Source organism: Muscardinus avellanarius (genome assembly GCF_963383645.1).
Source record: "Muscardinus avellanarius genome assembly, chromosome: 5".
Taxonomy (NCBI): domain Eukaryota; kingdom Metazoa; phylum Chordata; class Mammalia; order Rodentia; family Gliridae; genus Muscardinus; species Muscardinus avellanarius.
Window position 1 is genome coordinate 121,353,663 of NC_137790.1, and position 19,945 is coordinate 121,373,607.

The following is a 19,945-nucleotide window of genomic DNA, read 5'->3' on the forward strand; positions in this document are numbered from 1 at the left end:
TTGTGGGATTAGTCGGGCGAATAAGAATGTTCCTGCTGCTAAGAAAACCCTAGGAAATGGCCTCCTCCTATAGGTTAGGGTTAGGGTTTGAACATTTAAACATTCACCATTGAGGATACACTTGACACTGTCTGTTACTTGTTTCTATGTGCTTGAGTTCCAAGCCCATGTCCCAGAATAATAACAGATGTGCATATATATGTTGCTAAATTCAGTTCATTTCATTGGCTAGACTACAGCAGAGATTCTGGCAGACAAAAATACAGAGTGGTTTCCCAAAGGACCACTTGGCAAACTGGCCGCCAGCCTTTTCCTATAAATGGTCCCTGAGGAGTCTCTGGAGGTACCGACCTTGAGTCACTGGCCAGGAACTACCTCTGTCCATTTGGAAAGAAAAGTTTCCTGTAAAGAAGGCTGCTCACAGGGCAGGGAGAAGGAGGGCCCACCTGCCCAGCTGGCCACACTCCTAGTTCACAGAATCGTGGACGCTGAAACTCTTCTGCCTTGGCAAACTAGTGGACTAGTCAGCTTCACATAGAGACATTCCTTCAAGGGCCACCATGACCCTCAGGAACCTTTGGCCACAGAGGGTGGGTGGTGGTGCTAATAGAAGCCAGAAAAACAGGAAACCCTCACTCTCTGAGTATTACTTGCACCAAAGACCCTGATGAGTTCATCTTCAAGCTATAAAAACTTCACTTTAATGAATTAATTATTTTTGTGGTACTGGAGATGGAACCCAGGGACATTCTAGCTCCAATTTACACCCCCAGGCCTATTTTTTATTTCTTTCTTTTTTTTTTTGAAACAGGGTCTCATTGAGTTGCAAAGGGCTTAATTAAGTAGTTGAGGCTGTCCACGGACCGCCACCTTCCTATCTCAGCCTCTCAAAGCTGGGATTACAAGCATGCACCACCACGCCTGGCTAAAAGCTCCACTTTACAATTTTACATGGTCAAGACCCCTTCTTGTTTAGCTTCTGTGGCTGAGGTTGGTAAGCTTGCCAAACACTGGCTCTTCCATTTGTAAAATAGAAAAGCTTGTTGTGGGGAATGGGTGAGGTCATGTCTAGAAGACACCCACACAGTGCCTGGCACATGAAGTGAGCTCAGCCACTATCAGTGCCCTTTGTGCGTGGTCGCCAGCCTCAAGGGAGCTGCTCTCCGCGTAGCCTTCTCCAGCAGAAGGTGCCCGGCAACTTTCCAGGCGTAGAGGAGGGAGTCCGTTGTCAGCGGTCCTGACTTCAAACCTCTTGACCTGTCTTAACTGTTTACCACAAAGATGACAAGGGGCAAGTTTACCTCTCAGAGCATCTGCTTTGACCAATGTAAAATGGAGAAAACCAAGCCAAAACAAAAACCACCGCGGAACTATTTGCAAAATCAAGTGACATATACGATGTAAAAAATAAAAGAGTGCTTTGTGAATGATCAAGTGCTCAGCATGTTCAGGTACTAATTATAGCCACAAGAGGGACTTCTGTGTGCACCTGGGGGCAGATGATAAGGGAGATCTCCTCAAGTCTCAAACACCCATATCCAGTCAAGGTAGCCCAGAAGGAGAAACAGTACAGACACACTTGTTACACTATGAAGCTCTGCTATGGTAGAAACCAAGGGGGGGCGGGGGGAGGAGTTGGAGAAGGTTTCAGCATTTTTTTTTAAGCTGCTGTCTAAAGGACTAGAATAAGCCAGGCACGGTGACACGCACTCGTCATCCCAGCATTCGGGAGGCTGAGACAGGAGGATCGCAGTTCGCAGCCAGCCTCAGCTACTTAGTGAGGCCCTTTACAACTCAGTGAGATGCTGTTTCAAAATAAAGAATAAGAAATAGGGCAGGGGGTGTAGCTCGGAGGTTGAAGGCCCCTGAGTTTCATTCCCCAGTACTGTAAAAAATTAAAATTAAAAATAAATAAATAAAGGACTGGAATAGCCAAGAAACAGTGGTAGTTGTGAGGTAAGAAACTTCCAGGTGGGGAACACGGTGTGTATGTAAAGGCTCAGGTGCCTGGGAATGTCCAGTGAGTCTCTGAGATTCCACCGCAGCCACCCAGATGACCCAAGACAATCTTTCCATCTCAGGGTCCTTCGCCTAATCACACTTACAAAGTTCCTCTTGCCACTCAAGGTGGCACAGGTGTGCTTTCACTTAAAGACCACATGATGTGCTCACATTACCCAGAGACATGCCAGGTTATGTGGATCACTGAGTATCTCACACACTTTTTTACCTCTGGCTCTTTTCTTTTTGCCGCTACATGCAAAAGCCGCAGTAGATGGTACTGTTCTGGCTGCTCCAGCTGAGACATCAAGGCCAGGAGTTCGGTCAGGTGTCTGTTGATCAGCTGAGGCTGTTTTTCATACACGGCGGGTAATACCCTCAACAGCATGGCATTTCCTATCGGGGAAGCAACAAAGGGAACGGTGACTTCCACATAAAAATAACACTGTTGTCAATGCAATAACCCTGGAAAGAACGCACTGAATAGCACAAACCGACAGCTGTGTCTTCTGTTAAAAATAACACGGTATCATACTCTCAGACATCACTTAAAGCACGGCTAAAGTGGATTCCACAAAAGAGACTAGTTTATGATATAGCCAGCATTATTATCTCATAAAAATTTTTCCTGAGTAATGCACCGTGAGGGATAGAGGAACCTTCGACAGGAACAGACCACACCCTCGGGGAGGAGACAGTTCCGATAAAGAATTCCTGATGAGAAACACACTTGAATGGTGTTCAAACAGAAAGTATGCAGTGTCAAAAGCATGAACCTAAGTGAAAGTGAACCAGAAGAATAGCGCAGGGGAATGTGTTCACGCTCCTGAGGGCACGGAAGCACGATTTAGACAACCCATGTGGAATCCGTGCCTTCCTTGTGAGTAGTTAAAAAAAAAAAAATAGCAATGCAAACTTAAACCCCCAATTTCTTCAAGAGACGTTTAGACTGAGCTGGCGTGTCACATGTGATTTGACAGATGTGTAGAGACAACTGGGTTTAAAATGGCAAAAACCTCAAGAAAAATAGGTTACATACGCTGTGTGGTGTTATCTGCAGGGAACATCTGGGAAACATCTGCTTATCACTTTATGGTATGGTCCCCCCCCCCAAGTCCTCTTAAATACTTAGGTGTCTCAAAGGAATTGATTTCTAGGGATTTCTGGAAGAAGAATTTTCTTCACTCTATTTACTTTTACTTTATATTTGACTTTGTACATAAAAGGCATACACAGAATCAAATAGGCAGAAAGTACACATCATAATGTAGACCTTCATGAAGTGGTGGGAACAAGCTCACATAAAAAAGACAATTATGAGCATTAAGAAGAGAAAGCCAGGACTTTCAGAATGCCTATGTTTATATTCACTGAAAGGATGATTCTGGGTAAAAATTGAATGTGTTTGGGTAACATTAAACAGGGAGAATCGCTTTTCCCACAGGTCGTTCATATGTTTAGTCCCAAACATATCTTAGCCATTATGTTCACAGAATACAAGATGTTGGCAATACTCGGGCTTACATTTTCGAAAGAAATGTGTCCAGGCCAGGCGTGGTGGCGCAGGCTTGTAATCCCTGAGCTTGGGAGGCTGAGACAGGAGGATCGCACAGGTTCGAAGCCAGCCTCAGCTACTTAGTGAGGCTCTCAGCAACTTAGTGAGACCCTGTTTCCAAATAAAAATATAAAATAGGTCTGGGAGTATAACCCGGAGGTAGAAAGCCCCTGGATTCCACCCCAAGTACCACCAAAAAAAAAAAAAAAAAGAAAGAAAGAAATGTGTCCATCAGTATCAAGTTTCGGTAATTTTACTTTAAGGACTCTTTATTTTTATTTTGTTTGTTTTTTATTTATTCTAGTAAGAGCTTCTCCTTCAAAGATCAGAAAATGTAATGCAGCACTCTGTTTGTAGGAAACACATTAGACCACAGAACTCAGTTGTGAGGATGTACTGATCAGCTAATGAAAAAGGCTGTGTTAAATGGAACAACGGCTGGATCAGGGGCAGGAAACCGGCAAATGACTTTTTGGAATAACATTCACCGACGATCTTGGAAGCCCTGAAGGGGAAAACACTCTACATCAGTCATGGTCAGCTGAGTTCACTTTTAATCAAGCAATACAAAAGTATGTGCAGAAGAAATTTTTGTTGTTGTTGTTGTTGTTGTTAGAAACTGATTAGGACATCTGGGTGTCAAAATCCTCTAAATTCCATTAATAAATTAATATGTCCTCTTAAACTAGGAAATATTTCAACTCATCAGACAAACAAGGTAATGATACGAGGAATCCTGGCGCGCCCTTCCACAAGCTTTGTTAATTATTTCCTTTTCTTCCCCGAGGTAACTAACTTGTGTATGTATCAATAAATATTTTGTAGTTGTTTTCTGTGCTTTGAATTTTTATATGAGTATGTCCACATACTGTCCATGCCCTTTTGCAATGTATTTTTTTCTGATTCAACATGATGTTTAAGATTTGCTCCAAGACACTCTTCTTTATTTTTATAGTCAAATGGCATTACATTGCATACCTGGTCAGCCATTTATTAACAAGTTATTAACACACAATTAACTTATTAGCAGTTTGGCTGAAAGATTGCTATTCTTTACTGTTACAAATAGTGCTGCAGTTTTCATAACTAACTGTCTCTTTGTGCATAGTAGGAAATATGCCCTAGGACTGGGCTTCTGAGCTTAATGTGCTTGCAAATCACCTGGGCATATTGCTAACAAACAGATGCTGACTAAACAGGTTGGAAATAGGATTTGTGAATCTGAATTTCTAAAAAGTTTTCAGGTGATGCTCATGGTCCCTGGACCACATAATTAAGTAGCAGGCCTCGGGGGTATCCCTGGGAGTTGAGTTTCTTGATGTTCCAGAGTTTCTTTGCAGAGTGGCTTATTAGTTTTCTATGGATGCATGAGAAAATATCACAAAGTTACTGGCTAAAATTAATATGGATTTATTGCCTTCTATTTATAGAGGGCAGATATCTGACATGATCCCCCTGGGGTAAACTCAAGGTGTTGGCAAGGTTGAGGCTCTTGTTGAGGATCTAGGGCAGTCAGTTTCCCTGGCTTTTCCAGCTCTAGAGGCTACCTGCATTTATTGGTTTGTGGCCCCTTCCTTCATCTTCAGAGCTAGCAACACAGAAGCATCTCTCGGATCCTGTTTCTGTTATCACATCTCCTCATTCAATTCTGTCTTCCATCTCCTTTTTTTTTTTTTTTTAATTGCGGTACTGGAGATGGAACCTAGGGCCATTCTACCTTCGAGTTACACCCCCAGTCCTAGTTTTTATTCTTTATTTTGAAACAGGGTCCCACTAAGTTGCAGAGAACCTCACTAAGTAGCCGAGGCTGGCCGTAAACTGGTGATCCTCCTGTCTCAGCCTCCCAAGTACTGGGATTACAAGTGTGCGCCACCACACGCTGCTTTCCCTTTTTCACCAAATGGCTGAGACTTTGCTAAATTGCCAAGGCTGGTCTCGAACCTGAGATCTTCCTGTTTCAATTCCCCAAGTCCTCGGATTATAGGCATGCGCCACCATATCCAGCTGCCCTCTTTCACTTTTAAGGACCCTTGCAATCACTTTGGGTTGACTGAGTAATCTCAGATTCTTTCTTTATCTTATGTAGCAACCTTAATTATACCTGAAACGCAGTATTATATAACATGTACACAGGTTGCAGAAATTAGAATGGGGATCTCTGGGACATTATTCTGCTCAGTACCAAGACTATATAGATGTACAGAACCACCACAGCAGCAGTGTTTCTGTTGCTCCTCCTCGCCAACATTTTGTCCTAACATTGGTGTTCATTAGGTCTTGCTAATTTGATGAAATGCAAGATGATATTACATTTTTTGTTTTAATTTTCATCTCCTTAATTGCTTGTGAGGCTGAGTACCCTATATATATGTATGTATATATATTCATACGCGCACACACACACACACACACACACACACACACACACACACATATATATATATATATATATATATATATATATATATATATTTACAGGTCATTTCTCCTCCTGTGATTTTTCCATGCATATGGTTTGTCTATTTTCTATTGGGATGTTTGCAATTTTCTTACTAATTTTTAGAAACTTTTCTGAAAACAATTATTTGTTGGTTTGTCAATTTAAAATAACAACTTTAACATAGTTGATTTGTTTTCCAAATTTTTACTTTATGGTTTATGGGCTGGGTTTTTGTTGTTGTTGAGAAAATTTCTGTACTCTAGGGTCATAAAAATATTCTCCTATATTTTCTCTTAAAAGCATGGTTTTGGTTTTTTGTATTTTGTTTGTGTTCATATGGCTTTGTTTTTCATATTTATCTTTAATGCATCTGGAATTTATGTTTGTACATGTAGGGAAGGAGACTATATTTTCTTTGTGTATAAGTGGTGTTCAAGCACCATTTGCTGAGTGGACAATTGTTTCTCTTCTGATCTAGCACCTCATTTATATATTAGATTTCTCCTATAAGTCTGGGTCTGTTTCTGGGCATTTATCTATCCATTCATCAATTCTATATTTCTTGTTTCTTTTTCTTTTCTTTTCTTTTTTTTTTTTTTTTTGGCAGAACTGGGATTGAACCCAGGGGCATTCTACCTCCAAGCTACACCTCCAGCCCTATTTTTTCCTTTATTTTGAAACAGGGTTTCACAACGTTTCAGAAGGCCTTCCTAAGTAGCTGAGGCTGGCTGCAAACCTGCAATCCTCCTGTCTAAGCCTCCCAGGTACTGAGATTGCAAGCATGTGCCGCCATGCCTGGCAATTCCACATTTCTTAATTATTATGATCTTATAATAAATTTTAATATCTTATATGGGAAATTTCCTCGCCTTTTATTTCTCTCAGTTTCTCTTGTATGCTTTATACAAACTTTAGCATCAGTTTGTCACCTTCCTTGAAATAATATGGTGGCATTTTTCCCATATTGAATATGTAGACCGGGATAACTGACATCTTTGTAATATGAAGTCTTTCCATTCAAGAATATGATTTATCTTTCTATGTATGTAGATATTTTTATATCTTCCAATAAAATGTTATAATATTAGTGATGCCTTGTGTTCTTTTTGTAAAATTGATGCTGAGGTATCTTACATCTGTTGTTGCTACTATAAATGGAAGCGTCCTCCCATCAAAGGATATTTTCAATTTATCTTCTAGGTATAAGAAAGCAGTAGATACTTATGCGTTGATCTTGCATCCAGCAAAACTCGCTCAATTCTTTTATTAATAATGACTTTTAAGTCTTTTGGGTTTTATGTACATAGGTAATCAACTCAAGATGATTGATAGTAGCTGTTTCTTTCTTTCAGTCTTGATTCCTTATATATTTTTTTCACTTTTTATTCTTGTGTTTTAGCTGGAACTTCCAATACTTCAATAAATAAAGCCAGCATTAATGGGTATTCTATTGTTCTTGTTTTTAATGAGCATGCTTCCAAGGATTTACATTCACATATGTGTCTGTTTGTTGGATCTAAAATGTCCCCCAAGATCACCTGATAAAGACGTGATCTCTCCCCTGTATTGCTGTTGGTAGTCATGGCAGCCGCAGAAGGTGGGGCCTAGGAGGTAGGTCACTGGCAGCGTGTCCTCGTAGGACATATCCTGCCCTGAGCCCCTTTCCCTTCTGTTCACCAGGAAGGGAGGCACTTGGCTGAGGTATTTTATATCTGTTATTACTAATATAAAGGGAAGCTTAATCCCATCAAAGGATATTTTTAATTTATCTTCTAGGTATAGGAAAGCAGTAGATATTTCTGCATTGATCTTGCATCCAGCAAAACCTGTCCAATTCTTTTATTAATAATGACTTTTGACCAACGCACTTAACAGCCCACCAGGCTCCAGAGAGGAGCGGCGGACAGCGAGCCAAGGTGAGCCGCTGCGGATCAGCCGGGAGGAATTCGGCAGATTTCTCGGCGCAGGGGGCATCTAAAACTCCCAGAGGTTGGGCTCAGCATACCCTGCAGGGACTCAGAGTGGAGCTCAAAAACAGAGAAGAAATACACCAGCCTCACGGCCGAGGGTGTGGCAGCGGCGCCATATTGCCACCAGCAGCAGCAGCAGCAAATTCACCGAGTACACTACAGCTCCATTGGCGCACTCAAAAACAGTGAGTCAAATTGTGACCCCTAGAGGAGAAATCCCAGTACTGTACCCCCAGGCACTTGACCCAATGGGGGAGTGGCGGTGGCAGAGATATCACACCATAGGAGAATGTCCAACCTGGCACCCCCCATGGTCTAAAGCAGCCTCGATTGACTCCCTGGGTCTGAGACTCTGTGATACAACCCAGTAAAGGAGTAGTGGGGACCGAGATACACAGACTCGAGATCCAGAGCACCTTAAGTGAAGTTGTAGTGACCCAAGGGAAGAACCCAGAGAAGGCACAAACTTCCTAAATCATGGGAAAGAGGAATAACAATGGAGCAATGAGTACCCACAACCCCACAACTTCAGAACCCGATAAAACAGAAATTCAGAGATTTCTAGAAGATCAAATCAGGAAAATAACTGTAGAAATAATAGAGGTGTTTCAAAAAGAATTCAGAGAGAGCCAAAAAGAGATAAAGGATGCAATTAATGAAGTAAAGGCCTCAATTCAAAGCACAAACAGCCGATTAGACCACATGGAGAATAGAATCTCACTCTTAGCTCACTAAATAGCTGAGGCTGTCCGCGAACCGCGATCCTCCGGTCTCAGCCTCCCAAGTGCTGGGATTACAAGTGTGTGCCACCGCGCCCGGCTCCTATCTGTTTTTTTAATTGGATCGTGAATGCTGAATTTTATCAAATGATTTTTTCCATCTGTTGACATGATCACATGATTCTTTACACTATTACTGCAATAAATTTATAGATATTCTATAAATATCTATATGGGATACAGATATTCCAAGATATAATCAATCAATTATACACGCAACCTAGTTATGATATTTTATGCATTTGTTGCTGAGTTTGTGTGGCTAATGTTTTTTAAGAGCTTTTCCTTCTATGTTTTTAAATGAGACTAGCTGCCATTTTCATTTCTAATAATGTCTCTTTTTGGTATCATACGTACTAAATATATGAGAAGAATTCAGCACATGTGTGTACTCTGTATCCCCAGAAGCAGTTTTTATGAGGATCATGTGTTGATTAAATATTTGGTAGAAATTGCCAGGCAGTGCTATTTTTTATTTTGTAAAAATTTTAATTTTTTAAGTATGAAGTTTAAGATTCTGTTTCTCTTACCATGTTTTCTTTTTCTTTTTCTTTTTTTTTTGGTATCTGAATGATCAATTGTAAAAGATGAATTAATCAATTATGTTAAAACCTCCCTCAGAGCCGGGCGTGGTAGCGCATGCTTGTAATCCCCGTGCTTGGGAGGCAAAAACAGGAGGATCGCGCAGGTTCGAAGACAGCCGCGTGTGCTGGCTTCAGAGACCCTGTTTCCAAATTTAAAAAAGTATAAAAATAGGTCTGGGAGTGTAGCCTGGATGTAGAAGGGCTTCCAGGAACCCCAGTACCACTAAAAAAATTAAAAAATAAAATAATACCTCCCTCAGTAAGCATTATTTGTTAATTTCTATAATTCTGTCAATCTGCAGTATATATTTTTGAGACAATGTTACTAGACATTTCTGAGATTACTTCTTAGTAAAGTGTTTAAATCAAAATTTCATTTGGTTAACCTTTAAAATGATCATAACTTTTTATTTTTTAAATTTTTAAATTTTTTTTTATATTTTTGTGGCACTGGGGGTGGAACCCAGAGGCTTTCTACCTCCGGGCTATACTCCCAGACCCATTTATATTTTGTTTGGAAACAGGGTCTCACTAAGTTGCTGAGTGCCTCACTCAGTAGCTGAGGCTGGCTTTGAACCTGTGCGATCCTCCTGTCTCAGCCTCCCAAGCGCAGGGATTATAAGCATGCGCCACCACGCTCAGTGTATCATTACTTTTAATTACTTGGCTATCTATCCTACATGTTTATTTTGGCTGATATTAATATAGCTATGCTGGATTTTCCTAAATTTTACTTACTTATTTACATTACTGGGGCTTGAACCCAGATCTTTACATGTGCTAGACAAGCACTTAGCCACTGAGCTATGCTGAGCTGCCAAACTATACAGGCTTTTTTGAATGGTATTTGCCTTGAATGTTTTCCTTTTTATATTTTTTTAAATTTTCAGCTTTTATTTTTTGTTTTATATGTTGCTACCTTAGTGATAAGTAGTTGGAATTTTAAAAATATTCCTATCTGACAACCTTTGGTTTTAAATGGGAAAATATTTGTCATTAACATTTATGGTTATTTTGGTACATTTAGATTTATTTGTAACAATATCATGTTGGTTTTTATTGATTTTGCTTTATTTGAGCCTTTCTTCCCTTCCATAAGAGTGTTTTATTTGTTTAATTTTCTCTATTTCTTCTATTTGGACATCTATTTTCTTTTGGCTTTTGTGGTTGTCCTTAAAATTATAGCCAGCATTCTTGAACAAAGAAAAATTAAATTAATTTTTGTTATCCGTTAGAACAATGAAAAGATTTTAGACGCTTTACTGAACATAAAAGGAGTATATTTTTTTTATTATCTTCTTATGTCTGTCTTCTAGCTCATTAATTTCTTCAGCTTTGCTTAATTTGATATTTAATCCACTCATTGAGTTTTTTTTTTTCCACCTAGGGGCATTCTACCTCTGAGCTACACCCCCAGCCCTATTTTTTATTCTTTTTATTTTGAAACAGGGTCTCACTGAGTTGCAAAGGGCCTCTCCAAGTAGTAGTTGAGGCTCTCCGTGAACCTCCATCCTCCTGTCTCAGCCTCCCAAATGCTAAGATTACAATCGTGCACCACCACACCTGGCCCTTGAGCTTTGTAGAGCTTTATAATTAATGTTTTTAATTCCTGAAGTTATATTCTATTCTTTAAGAAAACTACTTTTTTTCATTTTGGCAATATATTCTCTCTCATATTTCTATTTTTTTCTTAGGTCTTAAATAATGTTAAACACTGCCAGGTGTGGTGGCGCAAGATTGTAATCCCTGCGGTTGGGAGGCTGAGATAGGAAGATCGCACAGGTTCCAAGCCAGCCTTAGCTACTTAGTAAGGCTCTCAGCAACTTAGTGAAATAAAATATAAAACTAGGTCTGGGAGGATAGCCTGGAGGTAGAAAGCTTCTGGGTTCCATCTCCAGTACCACCAAAAAAAAAAAAAAAAAAAAAAAAAAAAAAAAATTAAACACACTTTTTCTGGTTTTGAGCCAATATTTTAAATAAATGAAGTTCTTAGGGAGGGTGTTTGATGATTTTCTGGTTTCTGTTGATTGTTATTTATGGTGGATTGCTCCCTCGTGTGTTTAAAGATCTTTGATTGTGAGGTCTTTTTTCTTTCTTCTTTTTTTTTTTTTTTAACAGAGGCAGACTGTATACATCTTTATCATTCCAAGCCTGTAAGGGGAAGCCTGAAGTCACAAAGTTTAGGGGTCCCTTAGTGTTCAAAGAGAGCCATGCTCGCTTCTCACTGTCTTGCGTGGACAGTGGGGTCGTGGCCTTCCGATTGTCCTGCTTTAGGTAGCGTGGGAGAGCGTCACTCCAACTCCTCCCCCTTTAGCCAAGCTTTGCAACTCCTGCTTAACTACCAGCATTTGGCTATAGCTGATACCCCCCCCCCCCATTCCCTGTCCTGCACCACCAGCATCAGCTCAAGAGGCTTTTGCTCCCCATCTGAACGTCTTAAGTTGTCATCTCTGTGGCGATGTAAACACATTCATTTTCAGTGGAGAGGTTTCCAGCTGCCACAGACCTCCATATACCGTCAGAAGCAGGAGTCATGAAATTTATAACATGACCCTTGCTTCTAAACCTTGTAGGATAAAATAATGCCCACATAATTCCAAGTTAGGAGAAAAAAAAAAAACCTACTAACAGTTACTTCTTTTCCCCTTCTTAGGTTTAGCCAGCCTTGTGTTTGTCATTGAAAATGCATTCGTCAGAGTACAATCGCAGCTTCAGAAGGAATAAAGACAAGCTCAGAATGGGCTTGTCTTCTAGAGTGTCCAAATGCAGCCTGTGTTGGTTTATATTGCAATCTGGGTCATTTTCTCAGCTAAGACTTGCAAAAGTGTCCAAAGGAAAAGTGAAAAAAATTTTTTTTTTGATACTTAAAGCATTGTGGAGCAATAAAGGCTCGCACAAAGTGCCAAGAACGATTATTTGCATTCGCACCTCCGTGCACACTGAATTACCTCCCTCCCTCCTTCCCAGAACCTCCAGGGCGAAATCAAGTTACAATAGCGGATCCTCAGGGGGACGGGCAAGTCCAACTTCTCTTTCCCCTCAGACCCTCCTCCATTTATCTGACTACAGCATAAACCTTTGTGGTTTAATATTGTGCAACTTCCAAGTCCCCCTCGCCCTCCCGCCCGGCCCCTCCCCCACGTCCAGGGGACTCCCGCGGCGCAGCGCCCCCGGCTTACTCATTCACCCCGATTCAGGCTTTCCCGGGTTTATTAAGGGCTCTGGCTCCGGGCTCTCACTCACTCTCTGCTCTGCTCCGATTCGATTCACCGCCATGCATCTCTCCGTCATTCTCTTTTGTGCTCTCTGGTCTGCAGCGCTGGCGGACGCCTCGGACGACTACGAGCTCATGTACGTTAACATGGACAACGAAATATTCAATGACCTCCAGCCCACCGAGGACCGTAAGTCCATCTCAACCCTCTCTGCTAGCCTTAACGACACACCCCCTTTCTTTGGGTCAGCATAATAGACATAGACTTTGTGTCTAACGAAACAAGCTAAAAATGACAGGTTATTTTGCAAAAGGGAAAAGTGTACTTAATGCACTTTGGGAGAGTTATTCTTGGAGCCGGCGGACACGAAATCGCCTGTGTTTGGTTTTAAACTGCGGTTTCTTGGACCTCAACTTGGGTACCTGAATGGGTGGTTTCTGCATCATTTTCGAGATATCGACATGCTCTTGTCGAAGGTGTCCTTTTAAAAAAATGGGGTGGGGGGATGCTGGGGACCACCGAGGGAGGTGGGCTTTCTTGCAAAGCACCCCAGGGAGGCCGGGCGGGCTGATAACTTGTGTGTCCGCCCCCTAGCCACGCTGTGCAGCTGCCGCCGGGAGCACTCGGAGTGGGACAAACTCTTCATCATGCTGGAAAACTCGCAGATGCGCGAGGGCATGCTGCTGCAGGCCACGGACGACGTCCTGCGCGGAGAGCTGCAGCGGCTGCACGCGGAGCTGGCCCGGCTGGCCGGCAGCCTGGGGCGGCCGTGCGCTCCGGCGATCCCCGCCGAGGCCGGGCTGGCGGCCACGCTGGACCAGCTGCTGCAGGCGAGCCGCGACCTGAGCCGCAGGTTGGCGCGGCTGGAGGCTGCGGAGGCGCGGCGCCCAGAGCCCGCGGGGTGCGCCTGGGACGCGCTGCGGGAGGAGCTGCGGCTGGCGCAGGACGACCTGAGCGCGCTGCGGGGCTGGGCCTCCGGGCGCCGGCTGCCGGCAGGTAAGGACCAGGGGCGCAGTTGGGTGGATCTGCCTGCTCTGGGATGCACCGCCGCGGAGCCCGCTAGGACAGGGTTTTACTAAGGATTCCAAGCCGGGCGCTGTGGGGATACGCCTGTAATCCCAGGACTTGGGAGGCTGAGACGCGAGGATTGCAGATTCGGGGCCAGTCTCAGCAACTTAACGAGGCCTTCAGCAGCTTAGACTCCGTTTCTAAATAAAAAAAATAAAACAGAGCTGGGGGTGTAGCTCAGAGGTAGACTGCCCCTGGGTTCAGTTTCCAGCATTACACACAAAAGGATTTTTCAGTCCAGGAACCCAGGGAGACCTGGGGTCTAACCATCACCATCTAGCAATAGTCGCCCTGGGCCCCTTACGGGTCCCCAGTATTCCTGGAGCTCTGCTGGGCTTCCCTCCCATAGGGATTTCAACTCCTTTTTCATCCTGCGCCTGTCTTCGGGGAGCTCTGGTTTCCCGCACTATTTCAGGGACCTCTCAGGCGCCTCCTCCCTGACATTTTCAGCTGGAGGCTGAACCTGATTTCCTGAAGAGTCAGCGGAATTGCCCAAGGCCTCCCGCCCTCGGGTGGGTGGGATCAGGTGGACGGCTGCGGGGGGTGTGCAGTTCAGAATCACTCTAGAAGAGTCAGGTGCCAATGACCTCACCCACCCCAGCCCCAGGGACTCAGGGAGTCAGAGTTATTGCAGCTAGATGCGATTGTCCCCTGAGACACTCCACAAATTCCGGACAGACTTGGGCTCCCGCAGCAGTGCATTTTAGAATTGGTTAAAGAAGAAGAAAATTAGACTTGAGGCCAAGTAATGTTCAAAGAATTTCTAAGAAATAGAGATGTAAAAATTCTTTGTGGGTTATTTTTTTAATTTTTGTGGTACTGGGGGTTGCACCCAGGGGCATTCTACCTCTGAGTTCCATCCCCATCCCCATTTTTAAATATTTACTTTGAAACAGGGTTTCACTAGGTTGATGAGAGTCTCACTACTTGCCAAGGCTGTCCTAGAACCTGCGATCCTCCGGGCTCGGCCTCTCAAGTATCGGGATTACAGGCGTGCACCACCACGCCCGGCTTGTGAGTTACTTTAGAAAAGCAGTGTCCTTTGTAAGCAAATGTAATGAACTTTTCATGAGAATTCCAGAAACAGAAAACAACTACAGCCTATGCCATCCTTTTCTTTATTTCCAATAAAATAACTTAGATTAGATGAGGAAGAATCATAAGCATGGTACATTTAAAATAATAGAAACCATACCTGAGAATTAGTCTCTTTAAATATTTGAGCACTGTTTATCGGTACGGAGCACATTTCCTTAAGTATTAGGCGGGGCTTCAGAGGAGGAAAAGCATAACATAAAATATAAAGTAGATCCTTAATGTGTTACGAGACAAATGATAATTTGTCTATTTTAATGCGCGAAATTTCTTGGTTTTCTTTCTTTCTTTTATTTGGTGGTACTGGGGTTCCTGGAAGCCCTTCTACCTCTGGGCTACACTCCCAGACCTATTTTTATATTTTTTTATTTGGAAACAGGGTCTCCTAAGCCAGCGTGCGCGGCTGGCTTCGAACCTGCACGATCCTCCTGTCTCTGCCTCCCAAGCGCGAGGATTACAAGCATGCGCCACCATGCCCGGCAAATTTCTTGGTTTTCAAACTCTTTAAAGTCATCATATGTATAACGTACTTGATAAAATGGAAAAATTGTCCTAATTTTCATCATCACTTCCGCATATTAGTTAGAAGAGGAATATATTTCTGAATCCTAAACTGTTAATTCTTATTATATCCAATAATTCTATCACCCAAATGCTTGCCTTTGTCCTCTCTTGGTCTAATCATCCTCTTTTTGGCCTCCTAAGAACCTGGTTTTAATTTTGTTTGGTCTTTGATAATATAGTCAGAAAAGCCTATTAGTTAAAAAGCATTTCATGAGAGTTTCTAACATTTACAGAGATGTCAAGAGCCTCAATCACTGGTCTCCAAAAGCAGCCCACAAAAAACCAACATGCAGCCCCAGTCTGTGAACACGTATATAGACAGTGCAGCCTGGGGAAAGTGGGTCTCCCTGGAGTGCTTTGGAATGCAGCCCGACAGCCTGGGCTTTCTTAAACAGGAAATCAGATAGTTAGATTGCAGAAGGCACCCTCTTATACTTTACTGAAACTTAGCAGAGACCAGAATATCTCTAATGTCCATGAATAGGGCAATATTTTCTTCTATGTCCTATATTTGATTTAATCAATGCATCATGCATCTAGAAAAAAAATTGCACCTGCCAATTTCCTTGAAAAGTGCCTTCTTAAAAATTAATTCAAAACTTTGGAGCTGGGTGTGGTGGTGCACGCTTGTAATCTCAGTACTTGGGAGGCTAAGATAGGAGGACTACAGTTCACGCACAGCCTCAGCTACTTAGTGAGGAGGCCCTTCCCCACTCAGTGAGGCCCTGTTTCAAAATAGAAAATAAAAAATAGGGATGGGTGTGTAGTTTGGAGGTAGAACGCCCCTGGGTACAACCCTCAGTACCACACACACAAACAAAATCCCAAATACGTTGGCATTAACTTTTTCATAGAACAAGTTGAATTTCCAAGTGTAACAGGATCATTTTTGTACCTTGGTATTATTGTCATTACTTTTACAAGATTTTCTGAATCTCAGTATTTTCATTGGCATGTATCACTTACAAGCTGAGTCTCACATTTGTTTAATGCTTTCAGGATACAGTCTAGGTTAGAGACATTGGCAAGCGTTGAACATAGTTTATAACACTTTACATGGATGTTGGGTTCCTGAAAGTTCTGCCTACCACTAGTCTAGTGTTTAAATAGTCTGGGACTTTGCTTTTCAAAGCTGTCTTATGGAACTTCTTTGGGTTGTTATGAAGTGAACACCTGACCCTAATTTATCGTATTTATTTATTTATTTATTTATTTTGTACTGGGGCTTTAAGCCAGGGGCATGCTACCTCTAAGTGTGCCCTCAATGCTTTTTGTTTTTATTTTGAAACAGGGACGGTCTTGCTAAGTTGCTGAAGCTGTCCTGTCTCAGCCTCCCAAGTACTGGGATTACAGGCATGAGCCACAATGCCCAGCTCCTAATTTCATTTTTAAAAAAGCACAAAAACTATATGTATATATACTATATGTACTATATGTAATATATAGTGAGCTATTTAAAAATTAGTGTCCTATGTAAGAAAAAATATATAAAATGTCCTATATAATGATATATAAAATCTGTTAAGAGTTTCAGCACCATCATTTCCCCAAAACACCTAGAAAGTCCTTAGTTTAGCATCCCAACCTCCCAAGCTGCCCACATGTCCACGAGGTGGACTGGAGCAGTGGTTGCTGAGCTCTCAATCCTGCATTCAGAAGTTTCTTCCCCCTCAGTGTTCCTTAGTAGGAAATATGTTCTTTATCCAGGCCCCTTGGAAGATTCGCCACTCTTCCACTTCTCTTGAAGGTTTTCTGCTACTTATTACTTAGCTAATATTTCTAAGCATATGGACAAAGTGAGAGTCTTCAGGCATCTCCTTGATCTACTCAGTTCTTGAGCACTCTAGGCTTATTGTTTACAGACTCAAAGAACAGAAGGCTTTTACTAGATAACAGTAAAGCAGTCTGAAGAGATTGTGGGGCTCCTCAAAAGTAGCACCGTGCTCACTAGCAGTAAAAACAAACTGAATTCTAGCCTCAGGGCTGAGTGCAAAGGGTTCTGCCCTTCAGGGGTTCTGCGACGTTCTGGGGAAGGGTCTGGCTCTACCACCAGACTGCCCAAGTTAAAACCCCAGTGTAAAAACGTATCAGCTATGGAAGCGCAGAAAAGTTATTTTTGTCTCATTTTCTCATCTGTAAATTGGGAATAAAAAGTGTGTTTTAGGATTGATATGAGGATGGGAAATGGATCAGGTTGCTCTCTGGCACACATAGTGAGTACCCGTTAGTCACCATTATTTTACACGGTTTCATTAGCCTTCTACAAACTTCACAAGGTTTACAAGCATCTGAGAACATGGGTATAATACAAGGCATTTCCCAATTACATCGCTATTCTAGAACTTTGTTTAAAAAGGCATGTTATCAGAATGTGATAGGTCCATTGAGTTTCATGGGTTTGTTACTCTATGTGGCTGGTGCAGGCAAAAAGGAAACAGGCTGGGCTCTAAGTACTTGGAATTTATAGAATCATTGTCTGAAGTTAATTCATTGTGATCCAGTATCTTTAAAAAAGCAGTAAAAACCCGGGTATGGTGGCACATGCTTGTAATCCCAGTACTTGGAAGGCTGAGACAGGAAGATCTTGGTTCACGGCCAGCCTCAGCTATTTAAATTGCAGAAAACCTAAGGGAGGTCTTCTGCAATTTAATGAGACTTTGCTTTAAAATAAAGAATAAAAAATGGGGCTGGGGGTGTAGTTCAGAGGTAGAATGCCTCTGGGTTCCATCCTTAGTAACACACACACACACACACACACACACACAGCAGTAAAAAAGAAATAACCTAATTGGGAGGAGAGGTATTTATTCAACCTGGTTTCTATTATTTTGTGGGTTTGGACTAATTGGCTCTTCTAATTGCATGCTTCTCTTTTCAGATCCTCACTGAAAAAGACAAATCGTTTTCCTTATTCTCAGTTTCTTGCTCTACAGAGATTAGACTTCAGACCCCTTCCTTAAATCACAATGTAATGCGGCATATAGTATTAATTATAGTTATTAACATGCTATGTTAAAATAACTAAATGCCAGGCTACTTCTGAATGAATTTTTACTTTTCCCTCATCCAGGTTGTGAGACAGCGATTTTGTTCCCCATGCGGTCCAAGAAGATTTTTGGGAGCGTGCATCCCATCAGGCCAATGAGGCTTGAATCATTCAGTGCCTGCATCTGGGTCAAAGCCACCGATGTCTTAAACAAAACCATTCTGTTCTCCTATGGCACAAAGAGGAATCCTTATGAGATCCAGCTGTACCTCAGCTCTCGGTCTGTAGTGTTGGTGGTAGGTGGAGAAGAAAACAAACTGGTTGCTGACACCGTGGTTTCCCCAGGAAGGTGGACCCACCTTTGTGGCACCTGGGATTCAGAGCAAGGGCGTGCATCCTTGTGGGCTGACAGTGAGCCTGTGGCTGCCACTGTGGGGAAGGCCCCAAGTCATGTTATCCCCGAAGGAGGAATCCTGCAGCTTGGCCAAGAAAAGAATGGCTGCTGTGTGGGTGGGGGCTTCGATGAAACCCTAGCCTTTTCTGGCAAACTCACAGGCTTCAATATCTGGGATCGGGTTCTCAGCAAGGAAGAGATAAGAGAGACCAGGGCAGAGGAGTCTTGTCACATCCGGGGCAACGTGGTCGGGTGGGGAGTCACAGAGATGCAGCCCCACGGGGGAGCCCAGTTCATCTCCTGAGTGTTGTGAAACTCCACTTGAAGCCAAAGAAAGAAACTCACATGTCAGCAAGCCCCAGTTGGGAGAGTCTGAAAACCTCAGTGCATAATCAGAACACTTGAGACTGATGCAGGAACGGCTTGAGCTGGCTCTTTATTTATCTTGGCAAAATGCTGAATAAACAGTCGAAAGAAAGACATGGGAGAAAGCTTTGGGGGATATTGTTACCAGACTTTCTTCCATGGTGCTTACAGATGAATGCGGCCGGCATCTCTGTCAGATAAACTCTCAAATAATTAAAAAGGACCATATTGTCGAACAGAAGGGCAATTGTTTCACTTTTCTTTGGTTCATTTTCTTTTGGCCAGAGATGAATTTTACATTGGAAGAATTACAAAACAGGATTTGTTGTCCACTGTTCATTCTGACTGGTATGTACTTTATTACAAAAAAAGATGACGAAAACATATTTATACCACGAAGTGACTTAACAAATATAAGAGTAGTTTTTGTGTTATGATCAGCTGTCACTTTTTTTTGCAAAGATAGTTGGATAAGTTATATTGTAAAATGGGTTCATATTAATTTTATTTTTGTAAAGTAACCCTGTAAATAAAATGTTTTATAAAACTGGCGTGTGTTACCTAATTGTAAGTGTGAGAGATGTTCTGGAGTAAACCCGCACTTTTCTTTTTCATCTAAAGTAGGCAGTACATGTTCAGGGACTATTATGTAAATAGCAGTGGTTAATATCTTTAGCAGCAAACCCTAGGGTTGTAAGCTCTGGCCTCCACTAAGTCACAAGTAAGAAATAGATCTTGGAGCCGGGCGTGGTGGTGCACGCTTGTAATCCCCGCTCTTGGGAGGCTGAGACAGGAGGATCGCACAGGTTTGAAGCCAGCCTCAGCTGGCTTAAGAGACCCTGTTTCCAAATAAAATATAAAATAGGTCTGGGAGTGTAGCCCAGAGGTAGAAGGCCCCTGGGTTCCATCCCCAGTACCACAAAAAAAA

The 19,945-nt window shown here is 42.4% G+C and overlaps 2 protein-coding genes across 3 annotated transcripts in view; one reads left to right on the plus strand and one right to left on the minus strand.

The window, feature by feature from the left end:
* VEPH1 (ventricular zone expressed PH domain containing 1) overlaps positions 1-19,945 on the minus strand; it is a gene marked incomplete at both ends in the record, with an annotated part of 173,389 nt that overhangs the window by 122,819 nt on the left and 30,625 nt on the right. For both annotated transcript variants that reach the window (XM_080695762.1, XM_080695761.1), the window contains one exon: positions 2,231-2,397. In XM_080695762.1, coding sequence (XP_080551888.1) covers positions 2,231-2,397 — 167 coding nt within the window. The remainder of the gene's footprint in view (positions 1-2,230; positions 2,398-19,945) is intronic.
* On the plus strand, positions 12,604-18,955 carry PTX3 (pentraxin 3; the record flags this gene model as incomplete). The annotated part of the gene is made up of 3 exons (XM_080696899.1): positions 12,604-12,733; positions 13,139-13,540; positions 18,342-18,955. 3 exons carry the CDS (start codon positions 12,604-12,606, stop codon positions 18,953-18,955), a joined length of 1,146 nt encoding a protein of 381 aa, XP_080553025.1.